Below are 15,553 nucleotides of genomic sequence, written 5' to 3'. Positions count from 1 at the left end.
GGAACCGGGGGGGGAAGGATTAAAAAAAAAAAAAAAAAAAACAGAGCAAAGATTGTTGTGGGTGACGATGCCTTTCCTCCGAGGAGAGTAGCCCGCCGTCCTGCTTTTTTGGTTGTTGGGTTTGGACCCTGCGTTGAATACATGGTTTAGACGGTTCATAGAATGTCTGTCCTTTTTTCGCCTTGTAGCGCCGTCTACTATATCTGGTGGAGTGAGCTCAGGTGTACGTGTTTTTTTTTTTTTTTTTTTTGTTGTTGTTGTTGTGAATTCGTAGGCAACTAGACGTTCCATGCATGTCCATTGATGTATCCCGTCAACATTCTTTTAGCCAGCCTTGTATTCCCAACGTCTGTCTGCCCGGGTCTGTCGTCCTCTCGACTCATCAGAGGGACGATGGTTTCCATTACAAAGATGGTAATAGTCGAAAAACAAGCATGCAAGAAAAAACGTAGCAAAAGGTTACTTACAAAGCGAAATGGAAAAAAATGAAATACAAAAAAAAAGAGGAGAGAAGGGAAAGAAAGGCATACAGACAGACAGACAGAGAGAGAGAGAGAGAGAGAGAGAGAGAGAGAGGGGCAAATCTTCCCCCTTAGAAACCGACAAGACGATTCTGCGTGCCCCGATGCCCTTACGAGTCGAAAGCCCGTCTCCGGAGAGCATCATGACGCCGGCCTCGTCCAACCACGTCCACCCTCATCCCCTCCCCCACGACCCAACCTCGCGGCGAGCATCTTGACCGCCACCAAGGCCACCGCCGCCCAAGCCACAGGAGCCATAGGAGCCACAGGAGCCAGCCATGCCCACCAGGACCGGACCGGCCTGGCGTCCGCCAACACCAGGTACCCCTCCAGGAACCCCAGCAGCGCATCCAGCCTCGCCAGGGGGCCGACGTGCGCGACGTAGCCGTCCGGGCGCACCAGGACGTACCCGGCCTCCCCCGGGGGGAACCCCAGCTTGCCGCGCAGCGTGCCCTCGAGGTCGGCGTACCACCGGGCCCGACGGACCACCTCGGCGGCGGCAGCGGCGGCGGCGGCGGAGGCGGCGGAGACGGCGATGGTGGCGACGTAGTGCGCCTCCACCTCGGCCCAGCAGGCGTCCGCCACCGCCTCGGCCGCCCGCCGCAGCGCGTCCCGCTTGTCCTCGTCGCTCTCGTCGCCCGGCGCGGCGAAGAGAAGAAGGTGGTGCTTTCGCCCGGCGCATACCCTCTGCAAGCTCGTCTGCCGTAGCTGTTTTTGCTGCTGCTGCTGCTGCTGTTTCTGCTGCTGCTGCTGCGCGGCCCCTTGCCCTCGCCCTCGGTCCTCTTCCACTTCCTCTTCCTCTTCTTCCCAAGCCCACACCCGGCCGTCGACCAGCCGATCTCCGCCTTGCAATGCCCGGCCGCCGGCCGCCAGCCCGGGGGCCTCGCCCACGTACCGCGTCCGCCCGCGGTACGAGATGCCGAGGTTGGAGAGGAAGGAAAAGAACCGCCGCCGCCGGTCCGCGCCGCGCACGGCGCGGGGCACCACGTGCCGGATCGCGGCGTCGCGCAGGGGCACGAGCCAGGCCGGCGTGGCGCCCAGGAAGGCGAAGAGCCGGTCGGTGCCGCGGATGAGGTCCTCGCCGACGGGGCGGCGCTCGAGGTCGTACGTGTCGAGCAGGGCCGAGGCGGCGGCGGCGGCGGCGGCGGCGGCGGCTTCGGAGGAGAACAGGCCCGGCCGTTTGGGGCCGAAGCCGGAGGATTCCAGGGCCACGGCGGCCGCCAGCTTCCAGCCGAGGTTGACGGCGTCCTGGATGCCGGCGTTCATGCCCTGCCCGCCGGCGGGCGAGTGGATGTGGGCGGCGTCGCCGGCGACGAGCAGCCGGCCGTCGCGGTAGCGCGTGACGATGCGGCGGTGCAGGCGGAACCGCGCCAGCCAGGCGGCGTCGCGCAGATGGCCCGACCCGGGCGGGGTCATGCGCGCGAAGTGGGCCTGCAGCCGGCCCAGCGAGGGCGCGCCCGCGTCGTCGTTGTCGGAGGAGGAGGAGGAGAAGGAGGAAGAGGAGCCGGCCCGCTCCGACGCGACGACGCGCACGTGCTCGCCGTCGATGGGCAGCACCGCGAGCAGGTCGGTCCCGGCGAGGAACAGCAGCAGCCGGTCCCGCGGCAGGTTCGAGCCCTCGGACAGGCGGGCGTCGCAGAGCACGAAGCCCTGCGGGTACGCGGCCCCCGGGAACCTCATGGCCGCCGAGGCGTGGCGGACGGCGCTGTGGGCGCCGTCGCAGCCGACGACGTAGCGGGCGCGGATGGTCGACGCGGTGGTGGTGGTGGCGGCGGCGGCGGCGGCGAGGTGGGTCAGGGTGACGGTGACGCCGGCGGCGTCCTGGACGATGTCCGAGGCGGCGACGGGGCGCTCGACCCGGGCGCCGTGGCGGGCGAGGCACTCGTCGAGGAAGCGCTCCGTCTCGACCTGGGAGACGTTGAGGGGCAGGGGGAACTCGGTGTCGGTGGTGCCGAGGTCGTCCAGGTCGAGGCGGCTGGCGAGCCGGCCGTCGACGTAGGCGGAGCCGCCGGCGAGGATGCGGCCGCGGGCCATCATGGCGTCGGCGGCCCCGTGGCGGCTGAGCAGCTCGAGGGTGCGCGGCTGCACGACGAGCGAGCGGCTCTTGTCGTTGCGCTCGGCCAGGCGGTCGACGATGCGGAACGACACGCCGTGGAGGGCCAGCTCGAGGGCGAGGGCGGTGCCGACGGGGCCGGCGCCCACGATCAAGACGTCCACGTCAAAGGGGGCGGCCATGGGCGGGTTGGGATCAGGGGGGGGTCGTCAAGACTGACGTCACGATGGGTGGATGCAAGCGAGGTATCGCGTTGACCAGCGAGCGAAAAGCTGGACGATGATGTTTGGATATGTCTATGGCAGCTCCCTACGGTCGTCCCTCTGCTGAGCTCCGCGGCCTTAAATACCCGAGTTCGTTCTACGTGTGACATGCTCGATGCATCGCCGCTTACCTACTACAGGGCCGTGTTGAACCATGCCGCGGAGACGGTTGGAGCTGGTCCCGGGGGGGGGGGGGGCGGCCTCGGGTGTTGCCAACTTCCGCCGTCTGACGACGCGAACATCGTATCGGGGGGTTCCGATCCCAGCGCCTGGCTGTACATATGTACATACCTTAGGTAGCCCCAGGGGCAGAGGTCCTGCGAATGTAACAGACGCGGGGTGGAATCGGAGCTCTGCTTGAGCTCCGAGCGAGCAACCCCATGTCAGGGCTGAGAGAGGGCCAAGGTCGGAGGTCGGAGGTCGGAGAGCGAACCGCCGACATGTTCTCGCTCCGTTGGACATGAGCTCGCTGTCCGACGAGGTCCGTACACAGTATGAGCGGCAGTGCGAGGCAGACATTCTTACGTGTCTGATGCTGGACCGACTTGGACGAAAATGCTCCCTCACCCGATGTTTTCCTCTGTGGGACAGCCACGTCAACCGCACAGAGAGATACAAAACGAAAAGCGGTACGGAATGCCAGAAGAACCATTGGTGAACCAACCACTCTACCACACAGCACGCGTCGTGGGATGGGATACCCCATCCTCAACTCTGCGAGACAGGCTCGGAGATGTGCTAGGCGATGCGGGGCAACCGGGACGCCCCCGGGATCCGACAAGTGCTGTATAAGACACCCCGTCTACCGCTCCCGGAGAGATAGATAACTATGTACCCTTCGCCAGCAACTGAGCTCTCGAACACCAACAAGACCCTGTCGTAGAGGTCCTCCCAGAGGCCTTGCCGGGTGCGTCATCCCTAGGCAATGGACCCAGGGAACGCAAGGACGAGGGGACAGCTCTGCGTATAGCATCGAGCCGGGCCAAGCCGACGATTCAGGTTGTACAAAGTATTGGTTTTACTGTACTATTATAGTACGTTCCTATATTAGAGACGGAACGGAACGGGGAGGTTAATCCAGGGAGAAGAGAGGGGCATGGTGTCACCATGTTCCTCAAGAGGATGGGATGGACTGCTCTGGAATCCATCGACTCGTACCTATAGTACGTATCACGTCCCCTGACGAAACAGACCGACAATCCGACAACCTGGATGGATCCGAGAGGTTGGAGATAAAAAAAAACAAGCAAAAGAAAGCAACAAGAACAGAACGGGGAAATACTGAAACAGAAAAGCGGGGAAGAGACAAATACACACCCGAAAAGAAAAATAGAAACACAAGACAGCAAAAGATTGACAAGAGAAAAAGAAACAAGTGCTTTGTATCGTAGAACCAGGACAAAAAAGAAACATGACAACCTGGAGAGCAGATAGAACAAGCAAGGCTGACCACGTGGCCCGGATCCATCCGAGTCACACTGCACGTAGGGTACACGTGTGCGAGGTCATGGACATGGTCATGGTCACGGCCATGGTGAGGAATGAAACAGAGAATCATGGGATCCACGCGCGACATGGATGCAAGCAGCAACCCGAACAAGCTTTTGTTGATCCAGACCCCCGTTGCACAGGATCTGCTGTGTTACTTAGGCAGGTCGCTACCTATGGTACACGGTCCGGTGTATTGTAGTATAGGTCAGGCAGCTGAAGGGATTGTGTACAGAAAGCCAAGGACCTCGGGTAGTGTACTGTAGTACTATAGTGTACTATAATAGTGTCCGCAGTAACTAGTTCCTGTACTGTGTGTACCTATGGTATTCTTCCTACCTACCACAGTACACACTAGACATCTTACATACCGAAACGGGTAAGTGGGGGGGTTCATCTAGACAGGGATGACGATGCCTCGATTCGACGCGACTCGACGCGACTCGACTCGACTCGGCTTGACTTGACGCGACGCGCTGTTCGAGCTGCTTCTTCTTGTTTTCCTCCTTCTTCTTCTCACCCACCACGGCGTCGAGGAGCCTGGCCAGCCCTTTCTTTTCTTTCCGGCCCTCTCCGCCGTTCCTCACACCCCGCAAGCCCACGACTTGCACCCCTTCTCCCATATCACCGACGTGTGGGTGGCGATGACAATCTTCACGGTCGTGCTCGTGACGGGCCTGGTGACGGTCGTGAGGTAGGCCGTTGATTTGGCCCGCGTCACGGTAAAGGTGCGCATCCTGTACTCCATATCGGTCACCGTCGTGTCGCGCTTGACCGAGGTGAACCAAGACGTCGAGTACCTGGAAGAGGAAGAAGGGGAAAAAAGGGGGAGGGAGGGGGGGTCAGTCCTTCGTATTCATGGACGTGTGCAGTCTTGCATGGGGAGCCTTGCGGCATGTCCAAAGCGACGAGGAGGGGCACACGTACAAGAGGTCATAGGTCAGCGTCACGCTGGTCGTGCCGGGGATCTTGCTGGTGATGGTCGTGACGCGGCAGGACTCGGGCGGCGCGTAGGCGGGGGATCGGACGGTGGTGGTGAAGTACCACCACGTCACCGTGACCGTCTGGGTAGCGAAGGCCGTTATCTGGGTCGTTTCTGCAAAAGGGAAACAAACAACCGGCGCGTCAGCAAAGCCGCCCATGGAAGCAGCAACAAAACCAACCCCCCCCCCCCCCCCCTCCTCGGACCGACTTACGCTGTAGCGTTGTGGGGGTCGGGGCGTAGATGGTCGACGTGCTGTCGATGGTTCGCGTCGACTTGACCCGCTTTGTCGACGTGATGCGGCCGATGGAAATGATGCCGTTCGTCACGGTGGTGGTCGACCGGTACTTGGTCGTGTAGTGGCAGACTTCCCACGCCGTGGTCGTCGGGCACGCGGCGGCCGGGGCCTGGCGGGCGTCGAGGAAGTGGAGATGCGGCCCGGCGTCCACGGGGGTGACGTTGTCGAGAGGGGCCGCCAGGGCCGTGACGGCCAGGAAGGACGCGAGGGCGGAGAGCAAGCGAAGCGGGAACATGATGCAAAGGATGCTTGGTGAATCGCAGCGAGGGAGGGACGAGACGGACAAGACGAGAACCGCCGTTCACCAGGCCGAATAAATACAAACATCCAAGGCCGCGTCTGACTCGTGCCCAAGAGGCGGCACCGTGACCGACCGCTGAGCACGCCGACCTCTCCCCGTCTCTAGGGTACGGTGGGCACGCAGAGACCTTGACGATAGCTCCGGGTTTCCATTTTCGGCGTCCTGGCAGACACAGGCAGGGCTGTTGAAGACCTGACAAGCACGCTACGCCGATACCAGCCGTTCCCACGCCGCGGATCCCGCCAGGGGGTGGCCAGCCGCCAGAAATAGGCAATTCAAAGACACCTTCATCTTCTTCGTAGGCATCCCCGCGCGATCCGAGCCTTGCCACATACTATACTAGTACACAGTAGGTTGCGCAATCCACCCTGCAGAGGGATGGATCGGGGAGGGGGGCGCGCGGGCGTCTACTTATCATCGAATGCTAGAAATAGGACGTCCTTGTGCGTCGTCGGAAGCCCCCGAGCTGTCCTGTCTCAGGCGGTCGTGCGCACAGGTTTGCTTATTGATAGCGCGCGGCCGTCGCATCTCGAGTCAGAATGTCTTTGACAGGCCCCGGCTCGCCCGCCGTTCAAGCCTCGAACGGGTCGTCGGGGGTCTCAGAAACGATCCGACCGGGGATGGGGAACATGAGGATTCGAATTCGGGAGGTATTCGTCGCCGATCAGGCTCTGCTGTGTAAGCCGGATTGCTGCATACTGCGTAGATATCTAGATGCCTTCACAACCAGGTCGGTAGCTACCTTGGATACTAGAATCTATCAATAGTTAACTTACGTAGATGGGTAGGCAAGGGGATGCAGCCAGGTACGTCAGGTTTACCCTATAGGTACAGTATAGTATACTGAGTAGGGTCCCTCTATATCGTTAGTGTCTACTGTGTAAAAAGGTATGGCGCCGTACAGTACAGCACACAGTGCGCAGGCTCACCAAAACCATGTTACACCACAGTACGAAGTGCACCCGTTACCAAGGTGCCCCCCCCCTTCATGAACCCTACCTACCTAACCCTTGTTGTTCGCCGGGAGCTCCCATGACCAGCACATCCGTCTCTTGAGCTCTTGGTGAGACGGAAAGAAAACCCGCTCGGTATTAGCGGGTTGCCGGCGTTGGGTTGCCAGCTGAGGCTGCTGTGGGTACGGCGCCTGAGCTTGCCGAAGGGGTTTCCACCCTGCTCAGCCCCATAGGCTCTGCTCTTCTGCTCTGAGACGAAGAAGGCCAGGCCAGACCTCCAGGGGGGCTGACCTGACGTGACCTGACCCGACCCAACCTCGGGCATTGCAGCGCGGTGTGGCTCATGCATACGCAGTACATCCACCTTCTCAACCCCGATTGACGTTGGAGAAGGGTTCACAGCGAAATCGCTCGCATGCCGAACCATGGTTCGAGGTAGCATGGGTTTTTGAGCTTCCCGTCATTGGCTTGCTCACCCACCATCTCTCTCACCATGGCCCGCGGCCTCGCCAGCTCGCGACACGCCCCGCCGGGGTGGCATGGCCCCGCCTCTCACGATGATGATGCTTCCGCTGCCACGCCTGCTGCCGTCGCCAACAACGCAGCCGCGTCTTCCAAGCCGCCCGCTGCCGTCGCTTCAGCTTCAGCTTCGGCGTCGGCTTCGGCTTCGGCTTCTTCTTTGACGGCAGCAACACCGGCACCGGAATCTTCTCGCAAGCCATCCCACCGCCGCGCCTCGCGTCGCGGTCCTCACCACAAACATGATCACCACCCACCACCACCACCACCACCTTCTTCTTCCTCCTCCACTACCACCACCACCACCACCGCCGCCGCCGCCGCTACTGCTGCTGCTGCTGCTACCGCCACCTTGACCATCGCCAGAACCCAGCCTCCTGCCGTCTCTGCTTCGGCCTCTGCTCCGGCCTCTGCTCCTGTCCCTGCTCCGGCCTCTGCTCCTGTCCCTGCTCCGGCCTCTGCTCCTACTCCTGCTGCTTCTGCTCCTGCTTCTGCTCCTGCTCCTGCCCCCGTCTCATCCGCAACCGTCCGCTCGGCCCCGCACCACGAGCTGGCGCGCTACACCAAGATCATGCGGCGGCTGCAGTGGAAGCTCCCCTTCCTCGCGCAGGGCTACCGGCTCGCCGTCGACCACCGGCTCGGCGGCGACCCCGTGGCCGTGGCCGAGGCCGAGCTCATGTTCAAGCTCGACTTTTTCGAGTACTACATGCTGATCGAGCGCGCGCTGGTCCACCTGCTCGGGGTGTTTGGCGTCGAGGTGACGAGGGGCGGGCCGGCTCCTCCTCCCCTTGCTCCTCCTGCTTCCGAACAGCAGAAGCAGCAGCAGCAACCGGAAGGAGGAGCAAGAGGAGAAGGAGGAGCAAGAGGAGAAGGAGGAGGAGGAGGAGGAGGAGGAGGAGGAGGAGGAGGAGGAGGAGGAGGAGGACGAAGAGAAGGGAGCAAAGAGGATGAGAGGGAAAACAACAGCCACGGCCGCCCCGGCTTGTCCGCCAGCCGGTGGGGCGATCCAAAGAGGAGCCGGCACCGATACCACGCCAACGTGCTGGCCGCGCTCGACAACCCGGCCAACCCCTTGCACGCGGCGCTGGGGACGGGCGAGGTGAGGGCGCAGCTCGGGCGGGCCAAGGATCTGCGGAACCGGTGGAAGACGGCCGGAGAGGAAGAAGAGGAAGACGAAGAAGAAAAAAAAGAGGCCCAAGGGAAGGGGAGCGACCCGACGACCAACAAAACCGCCCCCGCGAGCTCCGCGTGGCGGCCGACGAAAAAGGTGGCGGCGCCCCTCGACTCGTACCGGCTCGAGCACATGCTCGAGGTCATCTTTGCGGGGCTCGCGGAGGCGTCCAAGATGGCCGAGGCGCGGGTGCGCAGCGCGGTGCGGTGGGGCGACGAGGACGACGAGGAGATGCTCGAGGCGCTCGACTGGGCCGCGGCCACCGAGGACGAGACGCAGTGGGGGTTCATGGTCGACGCGATGGACTGGGAGGCGGTGTGATGGGGCATGATGCGGGATGAACGGGGGCTCCCCCTCCTCCGGAGCTACCTTGGCGATGTAGATTACTGCGTATATAGACATCTCGCCTAGGTGGTAACTATCTTGGTGGCCATCGCAGACGTGGGTATGGGAAGACATGTCACTTGTACGACACCTCTGCTATATAGTATATACCTGGGAAGCGGAGTCATGTCGGGGCCCTGTTTGTCGCAACCATTTTTATCGGCGGGCACAAAGCAAGTACGCGATTGCTCCTTTTTCTTTTCATTTTCTTTTCTTTTCTCTTTTTTTTTAGGGGGGGAGGTAAGTGTGTGCATCTTTTGGGGAGGGTCATGACAAAAGTTCAGGGGAGCATCATGTAGCATGGCGGACGGGGAGAAGGGAACGTTTGGAAGCCAGCTTGAGAGAATGCATGGCATGGCTTTCATTATGCAAGGTTCAAACTACATGATCCGATTTGTTTTTTTCTTCTTCTTTTGCTTTTTGGAGTGTCTCTCAAGGAGCACGGAACCCCTCTTCTTCTTCTTCTTCTTCTTCTTCTTCTTCCCCTTCCTCTCTTGCCGGATCCCGCAAAAGCCTTCCGTCAAGCCTTGTCAATCAAACTCCCCAAGCAGGAGAAGCGCAGGCTGGCATTCCATCGGCAGCTCCCGGGCCTGCCTGCTCCGCCGGTCGGCATGGCGGAGGACGCGAAAGGCGATGTACACCGCGATGGCGACGAGCTCCAGCTGGCGCTTGCTGCACCACCGCCGGATGGGACCGAACATCTTTTTTTTTGGTATGGCTTTGGGTGGGTGAAGGTTGGTGAGAGGGCCTTGGAGGCGGCAACGATGGGGAGCATGTGTTCAAGGTGAGTTAAGGGTTGGCTCAGAGCGAAGTGGCTTGCTTGGTGCATGTCGTCTTCCTGAGATGGGTTCGGGACCTGATGCCTATAACGTTCCCCCAAAGGCCTTGCAAGGCCGCTCGGGCCCCGGGCATGGACCGCCGGCGAGCCCTGACGACGGGGTGGCGCACCCAGCCGAGGACCGGGCGAGGGTCGTTGCTAGGACGCTCTCTGAGCTTGGCATCATCAGACGATGACACGACCGCCTAATCACGAACAGACTTCCTGGTGACCCTCTGCGAAGTGTGTTATTTTCGATGCTGTCCTAACCAACCCGTGTCCCACGCACCTCGGCAAGGTACCTATCTGCCCTTGGTAGGTGCTCTTCCTGCTCCTCTTGCTCGACCCGATGGAGGCTTCCCGCCGCTCATGAGATCCCGTTCACCAGGGGCTCCTCGGCGTTCCCCGGGCTCTCGATGACCCAGTCCCGGACCGCCCCCTTGTAGTCCGCTATCCTCACGTCCTTGATGGACACCACGATCACCCGGGTGTCGTTCCACGACGCCAGCCGCGCGCCCTCGCCGCGGTGTTGCTGCGGTGGTTGGCCGGCGGCATGGCTCTCGGCGCCCGCCTCTCCCGGCGCCGCGCCCCGGGACGCCGTGCCGAACAGGCCCTCGGCGGCGTCGTCAAACGTGTTGTTCTCGAGGTGCACGTCGCGGTAGTACCTTTCCTCGTCGGAGCCGCGCTCGACCAGGCGAGCGGAGCCGTTGATGGTGGCGCTGATGGAGCTGACGGCCGAGGTGTTGAGGTTGAAGAGCAGGGCGGCGAGGGACGAGGGGGGTTCCCTGACCGGGGAGCGGGAGGGAACGCCCGAGGACGAGCTGGAGAGACGACGAGCCTGCGATGTGGGCGTTGGCCGGTGGGAGACCCCTGTTTTTGGGGGAGCGGGGAGGGGAGAGAAAGCAGCAGTCAGCTTGTAGGTCCAAGGGGAAGAGGAAAAAGAAAATACAACAGGGGTGGGGGGGGGGGGGTTACTGACAATCATGGACGAGCAGCGAGACGTGGGGGTTGACGACCAGGTTGTTGATCTTTTTGCTGGCCGGGTTGGTGGTCATGATGATGACGGGGCTGCGCGAGTAGAGGGAGGAGGGGAGGTAGGTGTAGTTCATGAGGGAGACGTGGGGGATGTTGTCGGAGCAGGTGGCCAGGTGCAGGAAGCGGGCGTTTTCGAGGCACTGGACGACCTCGGGGGGCAGCGAGGTGGTGACGCGCATGTTGGTGTCGCCGGCCGAGGCCTCATGGCTGAGGGGGATTTGCTGGTCCATGGTGGTTCGTATAAGATGGGAATCGGTGCAGGTACCTAGCGTGAACTGCTCTTCTGGCACGGCTGGCTCCGAAACGGCGGCGATGGCGTCGTCAAAAGACGAAAAAGGCAAGGAAAATCTCCTCCACCCCGGTACGGAGGACACAGGGCAGCCTCGGGGGTCGGCAGAGTGGGCTGATCTAGCGGGTGGGATGGATCTTTGTTTGGGGATTGACGGATCAGGGGACCCTGGGGACGTTTGGCGGTGGTGGAGACCCAACGGGGCCCGGACGGATCGCGAGTCCAGCCAGGACGAAAGTGTGGAGATGGATCTCTTGTCTGCCCGAGCCCAATTTTCCAAGAGGACAACGTTGGAGAGGGGATCCACTCGGGAGACGGCGGGGTCACTGGCTGCTCTCTCTCTCACCTATGACGTTGTGGCCCCACCAGGACATGCCCGCCCCAATGTCACCCAATGACATAACTACCCGACATGGGAAGCTCCCTCGCTTCTCGCCGAACATGGCAAACAGCTTGTGTATAGTACTATAATACCTAGCAAGCCGTCCGGTGGCAAAGGGACACGGGGGACAGGGGCCGCATCTCCCGACCTAGGCTGGTGTTTGTGGGAATGGTTTCTCAAAAAGACGGCTACACTGCATGTCTCTATGTATGGACGAATATGGTCATGTAGCTGTCTAAGCTGTTCACGTGCTCGACCCCTAACCCTTCCCCCTCCCCCCCCGGCCAAGCCCCGTGCTAAGCCATCCCGTGGCCCGGCTACCTTCGGCGTTGCTCTCCCCCCTTCCCTTCGGCTTCCCCTGGGCAACATCCGCCGCCATCTTTGCTTCCTCAAAACCAAACCAGAGCTCCATCCAATTCCTACCGTGGATTACCGTCAACACCGCTTTTTCTCTACGATTTCTCTCTCTCTCTCTCTCTCTCTCTCTCTCTCTCTCTCTCTCTCTCTCTCCGAGATCCCTCCCGTTCCCGTTCCCGAGCCATCATTGATCCTCCAAAGACACAGAGAGAGCCTCGCCAACCCCCCCCCAACCACCCCTCGACACACGCGACGACACCGCCATGAGGTCGCTCAAACGAACCTCGGGCCGCCTCCGGGCCTCCCTGGCCCCGGTCTCGGCCTCGTCGCCCCTCGCCCGGTGCCTTTCCCAAGCATTATCACCGTCACCACCATCCGCGCCGCCGCCGCCGCCATCCTCGCGTCGCTCCATCACCACCGATCCCCGCGCCTCGGGTTCCACCACCCAGGTGACCCCCATCAAGTCGCTGCTCATCGCCAACCGCGGCGAGATCGCCCTCCGCATCGCCCGCACCGCCGCCGCCATGGGCATCACCACCACCACCCTCTACACCGACGTTGACGCCTCGTCGCAGCACGCCAGGTGCTCCCCGCACGCCATCGCCCTCGGCCCGGCCTCGGCCTACCTCGACGGCCCCCGCATCGTCCAGCTCGCCAAGCAGCACGGCATCCAGGCCCTGCACCCGGGCTATGGCTTCCTCAGCGAGAACGCCGCCTTCGCCCGCGCCTGCGAGGACGCCGGCATCGTCTTCGTCGGCCCGCCCGCCCAGGCCATGGCCGACATGGGCGACAAGGCCCGGAGCAAGGAGATCATGACGGCCGCGGGGGTGCCGTGCGTCCCCGGCTACCACGGGCCCGAGCAGGACCCCGAGCAGCTGCGGGCCCGCGCCGGCGCCATCGGCTACCCCGTGCTGCTCAAGAGCGTCAAGGGCGGCGGCGGCAAGGGCATGCGCATCGTGCGGTCCGACGCCGAGTTCGACGCCCAGCTGCGCAGCGCCCGCGCCGAGGCCCGCGCCAGCTTCGGCGACGGCGGCGAGGTCATGCTCGTCGAAAAGTACGTCGAGCGCCCCCGCCACGTCGAGGTCCAGATCTTTGCCGACCGCCACGGCAACTGCGTCGCCCTCGGCGAGCGCGACTGCTCCGTCCAGCGCCGCCACCAAAAGATCCTCGAGGAGTCGCCGGCCCCCGAGCTCGACGACGCCACCCGCCACGACCTCTGGGACAAGGCCCGCACCGCCGCCCTCGCCGTCGGCTACGTCGGCGCGGGCACCGTCGAGTTCATCCTCGACAAGGACACGGGCGCCTTTTACTTTATGGAGATGAACACGCGCCTGCAGGTCGAGCACCCGGCCACCGAGATGGTGACGGGCACCGACCTCGTCGAGTGGCAGTTCCGCGTCGCCGCCGGCGAGCGCCTGCCCCTGACCCAGGACGAGATCGAGGAGCGCATCCTCGAGCGCGGCCACGCCATCGAGGCCCGCATCTACGCCGAGAACCCGGACCGCGGCTTCCTCCCGGACTCGGGCCGCCTGCTCCACCTCGCGACCCCGCGCGCGGGGCCCGACGTGCGCATCGACGCCGGCTTCGTCGAGGGCGACGTCGTGTCCGAGGCCTACGACGGCATGATCGCCAAGCTCATCGTGCGCGGCCGCGACCGCGACGAGGCCGTGCGCCGCCTCGACCTGGCCCTGCGCGACTACGAGGTCGCCGGCCTGAGCACCAACATCGAGTTCCTCAAGCGCCTGTGCCGCAGCCCGGCCTTTATCGAGGGCGACGTCGAGACGGGGTTCGTCGACCGCTGGCGCGACGAGCTGTTTGCGCCGCGCCGCGTGGCCGACGAGGTGTTTGTCCAGGCCGCGTTGGGTGTTTTCTTGTCGTCGTCGTCGTCATCCGCCGCGCCCGCGGGCCCGGGCCCGGGCTCGGGGCCGCACGGAAGCGCCCTCGGGTTCGGCGAGGCGGGCCTGCTGAGCCGGCGCAAGCTGACCTTCCGGGCCGGCGACGCCGCGGCCGAGGGCGCCGAGCCGGAGACGGTCGAGGTCGAGGTGGAGCAGCGCGGGCGCGGGCTCTACAGCGTGTCGGTGGCCCGAGGCGGGACGTCCGGCACGCCGCGGGTGTACGAGAACATCGTCTCCGAACCAACCTCGCACGCCAACAAGGCCCGGCTGACGACCTTCTTCCCGACCTCGCGCATCGACACGACCCTCGTCCGCGACCCGGCCTCCCCCGACCGGCTGACCGTGTTCCAGCTCGGCGAGAAGACGGAGCTGACCCTGGCGACGCCCAAGTGGGTGGACCGCGCCCTGGGGAGGACCGAGGCGGCGGGCAGCGTGGTGGCGCCCATGCCGTGCAAGATCTTGAGGAACGAGGTGGCCGAGGGGCAGGAGGTGGACAAGGGGACGCCCTTGGTTGTGTAAGCGCCTTTTTCTTCTCCCTCGTTCTGCTCTTGTCGGTTTTTTGCTAGCGGGAACCTGCTAACGCACGCACGCACGCGCAGCATCGAGTCCATGAAGATGGAGACGGTCATTCGGTCGCCCAAGAAGGGCGTGGTCAAGAAGCTGGCGCATAAGGAAGGGGTAAGTGTCTTGGTCGAGCCCTCTTGCTGGAGATGTACAAGGCTGACTCGAGGGGATGTTTTCGCCATTAGGACATTTGCAAAGCGGGAACCGTTTTGGTCATCTTTGAGGAGGACGCGGAAGGGTCGGCCGCGGTGGAGCAGTCATGAAGAAAAGACAAAAGAAAAGCCAGTGTTTTTGTGATACCCTGTCGGTCACATTGGGAAGAGGTGTTGCGAGGGGCTCATGATGATGATACATGAGTATGCATGGCGTTGTGGGATGTAGGCATGGCTTTTGAGAGAGCCTGTCGAGAGTGTGCGTTGGTGTTTTCTATAGAGGCCATCATCAGAGACGGGGGAGAGATCAGGAGGAATGGATATGACCATGACGAGTGATCCATCGAGACGGTTCGCCTTTTTGTGGTTTTCATTTCATGACCATGATGCCAAGCTCCGTGATAAGCTACGCAGTACACCTATTGGATTCGTACTGTGCCACAACCACGGGGGCCCCACCAGAGACCCCCAAAACGGCCATGGCGACAGGGGTTGTCGACCAATCAAAACGCGGTTCCTGATCCTCGGCTTTTGGTGCCGAAGGGAGCCGCATCTTCACTTGGAACCAACATCCCATCTCGACTGTCGTCAACCACAAACACCACACACAACCTGGGTCGCCGAGTCTCGAGACGCCATTTTTTTTCCTTTTGCCATGGCCTCGAGGATACAGCCGCTTCTCAGGGCAGCTGCCCGGCACCCGCGGTCCGGGGGTGCCGCCCTCCCCCGCCTCGCCCTGACGCCCCACCGCCGGCTCGCCTTTTCAACATCACCACTTCAACGACAAGATCAGGGACAACAACCTCCTCCCAGCACCGCTGCTGCTCCGAATTCTCCTCCTCCTCCTCCTCCCACCTCAACCTCTCCACCAGCACCGGCGCCAGCACCAGCAGCAGGATCAGCAGCACCGGCATCATCATCATCATCATCATCACCAGCCGCCCCTCCCCCCCGCCGCCGCCTCGCGCCCCGCCTTATCTTCGCCCTCAGCTTCCTCCTCATCGGCGCCGCCGCCGGCTCTTCGGTCCGCCTGCTTCTCTCCCCGCCCCCCCCCCGACCCCCGGCACCCCCGAGGACGAGCACGCCATCCGCGTCCTGCACGAGCAGGCCCGCAAGCTCCCCATCGTGC

The 15,553-nt window shown here is 62.7% G+C and overlaps 5 protein-coding genes across 5 annotated transcripts; 2 read left to right on the top strand and 3 right to left on the bottom strand.

Moving 5' to 3' along the window:
- Positions 1–662: 662 nt before the first annotated feature.
- VTJ83DRAFT_3717 (uncharacterized protein) lies at positions 663–2,756 on the bottom strand (the record flags this gene model as incomplete). Its single annotated transcript, XM_071010126.1, has 1 exon — positions 663–2,756. One exon carries the CDS (start codon positions 2,754–2,756, stop codon positions 663–665), a length of 2,094 nt encoding a protein of 697 aa, XP_070867595.1.
- Positions 2,757–4,908: 2,152 nt separating this feature from the next.
- VTJ83DRAFT_3716 (uncharacterized protein) lies at positions 4,909–5,840 on the bottom strand (the record flags this gene model as incomplete). Its single annotated transcript, XM_071010125.1, has 3 exons — positions 4,909–5,125; positions 5,253–5,421; positions 5,522–5,840. 3 exons carry the CDS (start codon positions 5,838–5,840, stop codon positions 4,909–4,911), a joined length of 705 nt encoding a protein of 234 aa, XP_070867594.1.
- A 1,512-nt stretch (positions 5,841–7,352) lies between these two features.
- VTJ83DRAFT_3715 (uncharacterized protein) lies at positions 7,353–8,870 on the top strand (the record flags this gene model as incomplete). The annotated part of the gene is made up of 1 exon (XM_071010124.1): positions 7,353–8,870. One exon carries the CDS (start codon positions 7,353–7,355, stop codon positions 8,868–8,870), a length of 1,518 nt encoding a protein of 505 aa, XP_070867593.1.
- Positions 8,871–10,117: 1,247 nt separating this feature from the next.
- VTJ83DRAFT_3714 (uncharacterized protein) lies at positions 10,118–11,015 on the bottom strand (the record flags this gene model as incomplete). The annotated part of the gene is made up of 2 exons (XM_071010123.1): positions 10,118–10,620; positions 10,730–11,015. The coding sequence occupies 2 exons, from the start codon at positions 11,013–11,015 to the stop codon at positions 10,118–10,120; spliced, it is 789 nt and encodes a 262-aa protein (XP_070867592.1).
- Positions 11,016–12,076: 1,061 nt separating this feature from the next.
- On the top strand, positions 12,077–14,535 carry VTJ83DRAFT_3713 (uncharacterized protein; the record flags this gene model as incomplete). The annotated part of the gene is made up of 3 exons (XM_071010122.1): positions 12,077–14,223; positions 14,308–14,386; positions 14,458–14,535. 3 exons carry the CDS (start codon positions 12,077–12,079, stop codon positions 14,533–14,535), a joined length of 2,304 nt encoding a protein of 767 aa, XP_070867591.1.
- Between the last annotated feature and the right edge of the window lie 1,018 nt (positions 14,536–15,553).

The sequence above is a fragment of the Remersonia thermophila genome, chromosome 3 (genome assembly GCF_042764415.1).
Source record: "Remersonia thermophila strain ATCC 22073 chromosome 3, whole genome shotgun sequence".
NCBI classification, from domain to species: Eukaryota; Fungi; Ascomycota; class Sordariomycetes; order Sordariales; family Chaetomiaceae; genus Remersonia; species Remersonia thermophila.
The sequence above is the reverse complement of the archived record's forward strand: the minus strand, read 5'-3'. Positions and strand labels throughout refer to the sequence as shown.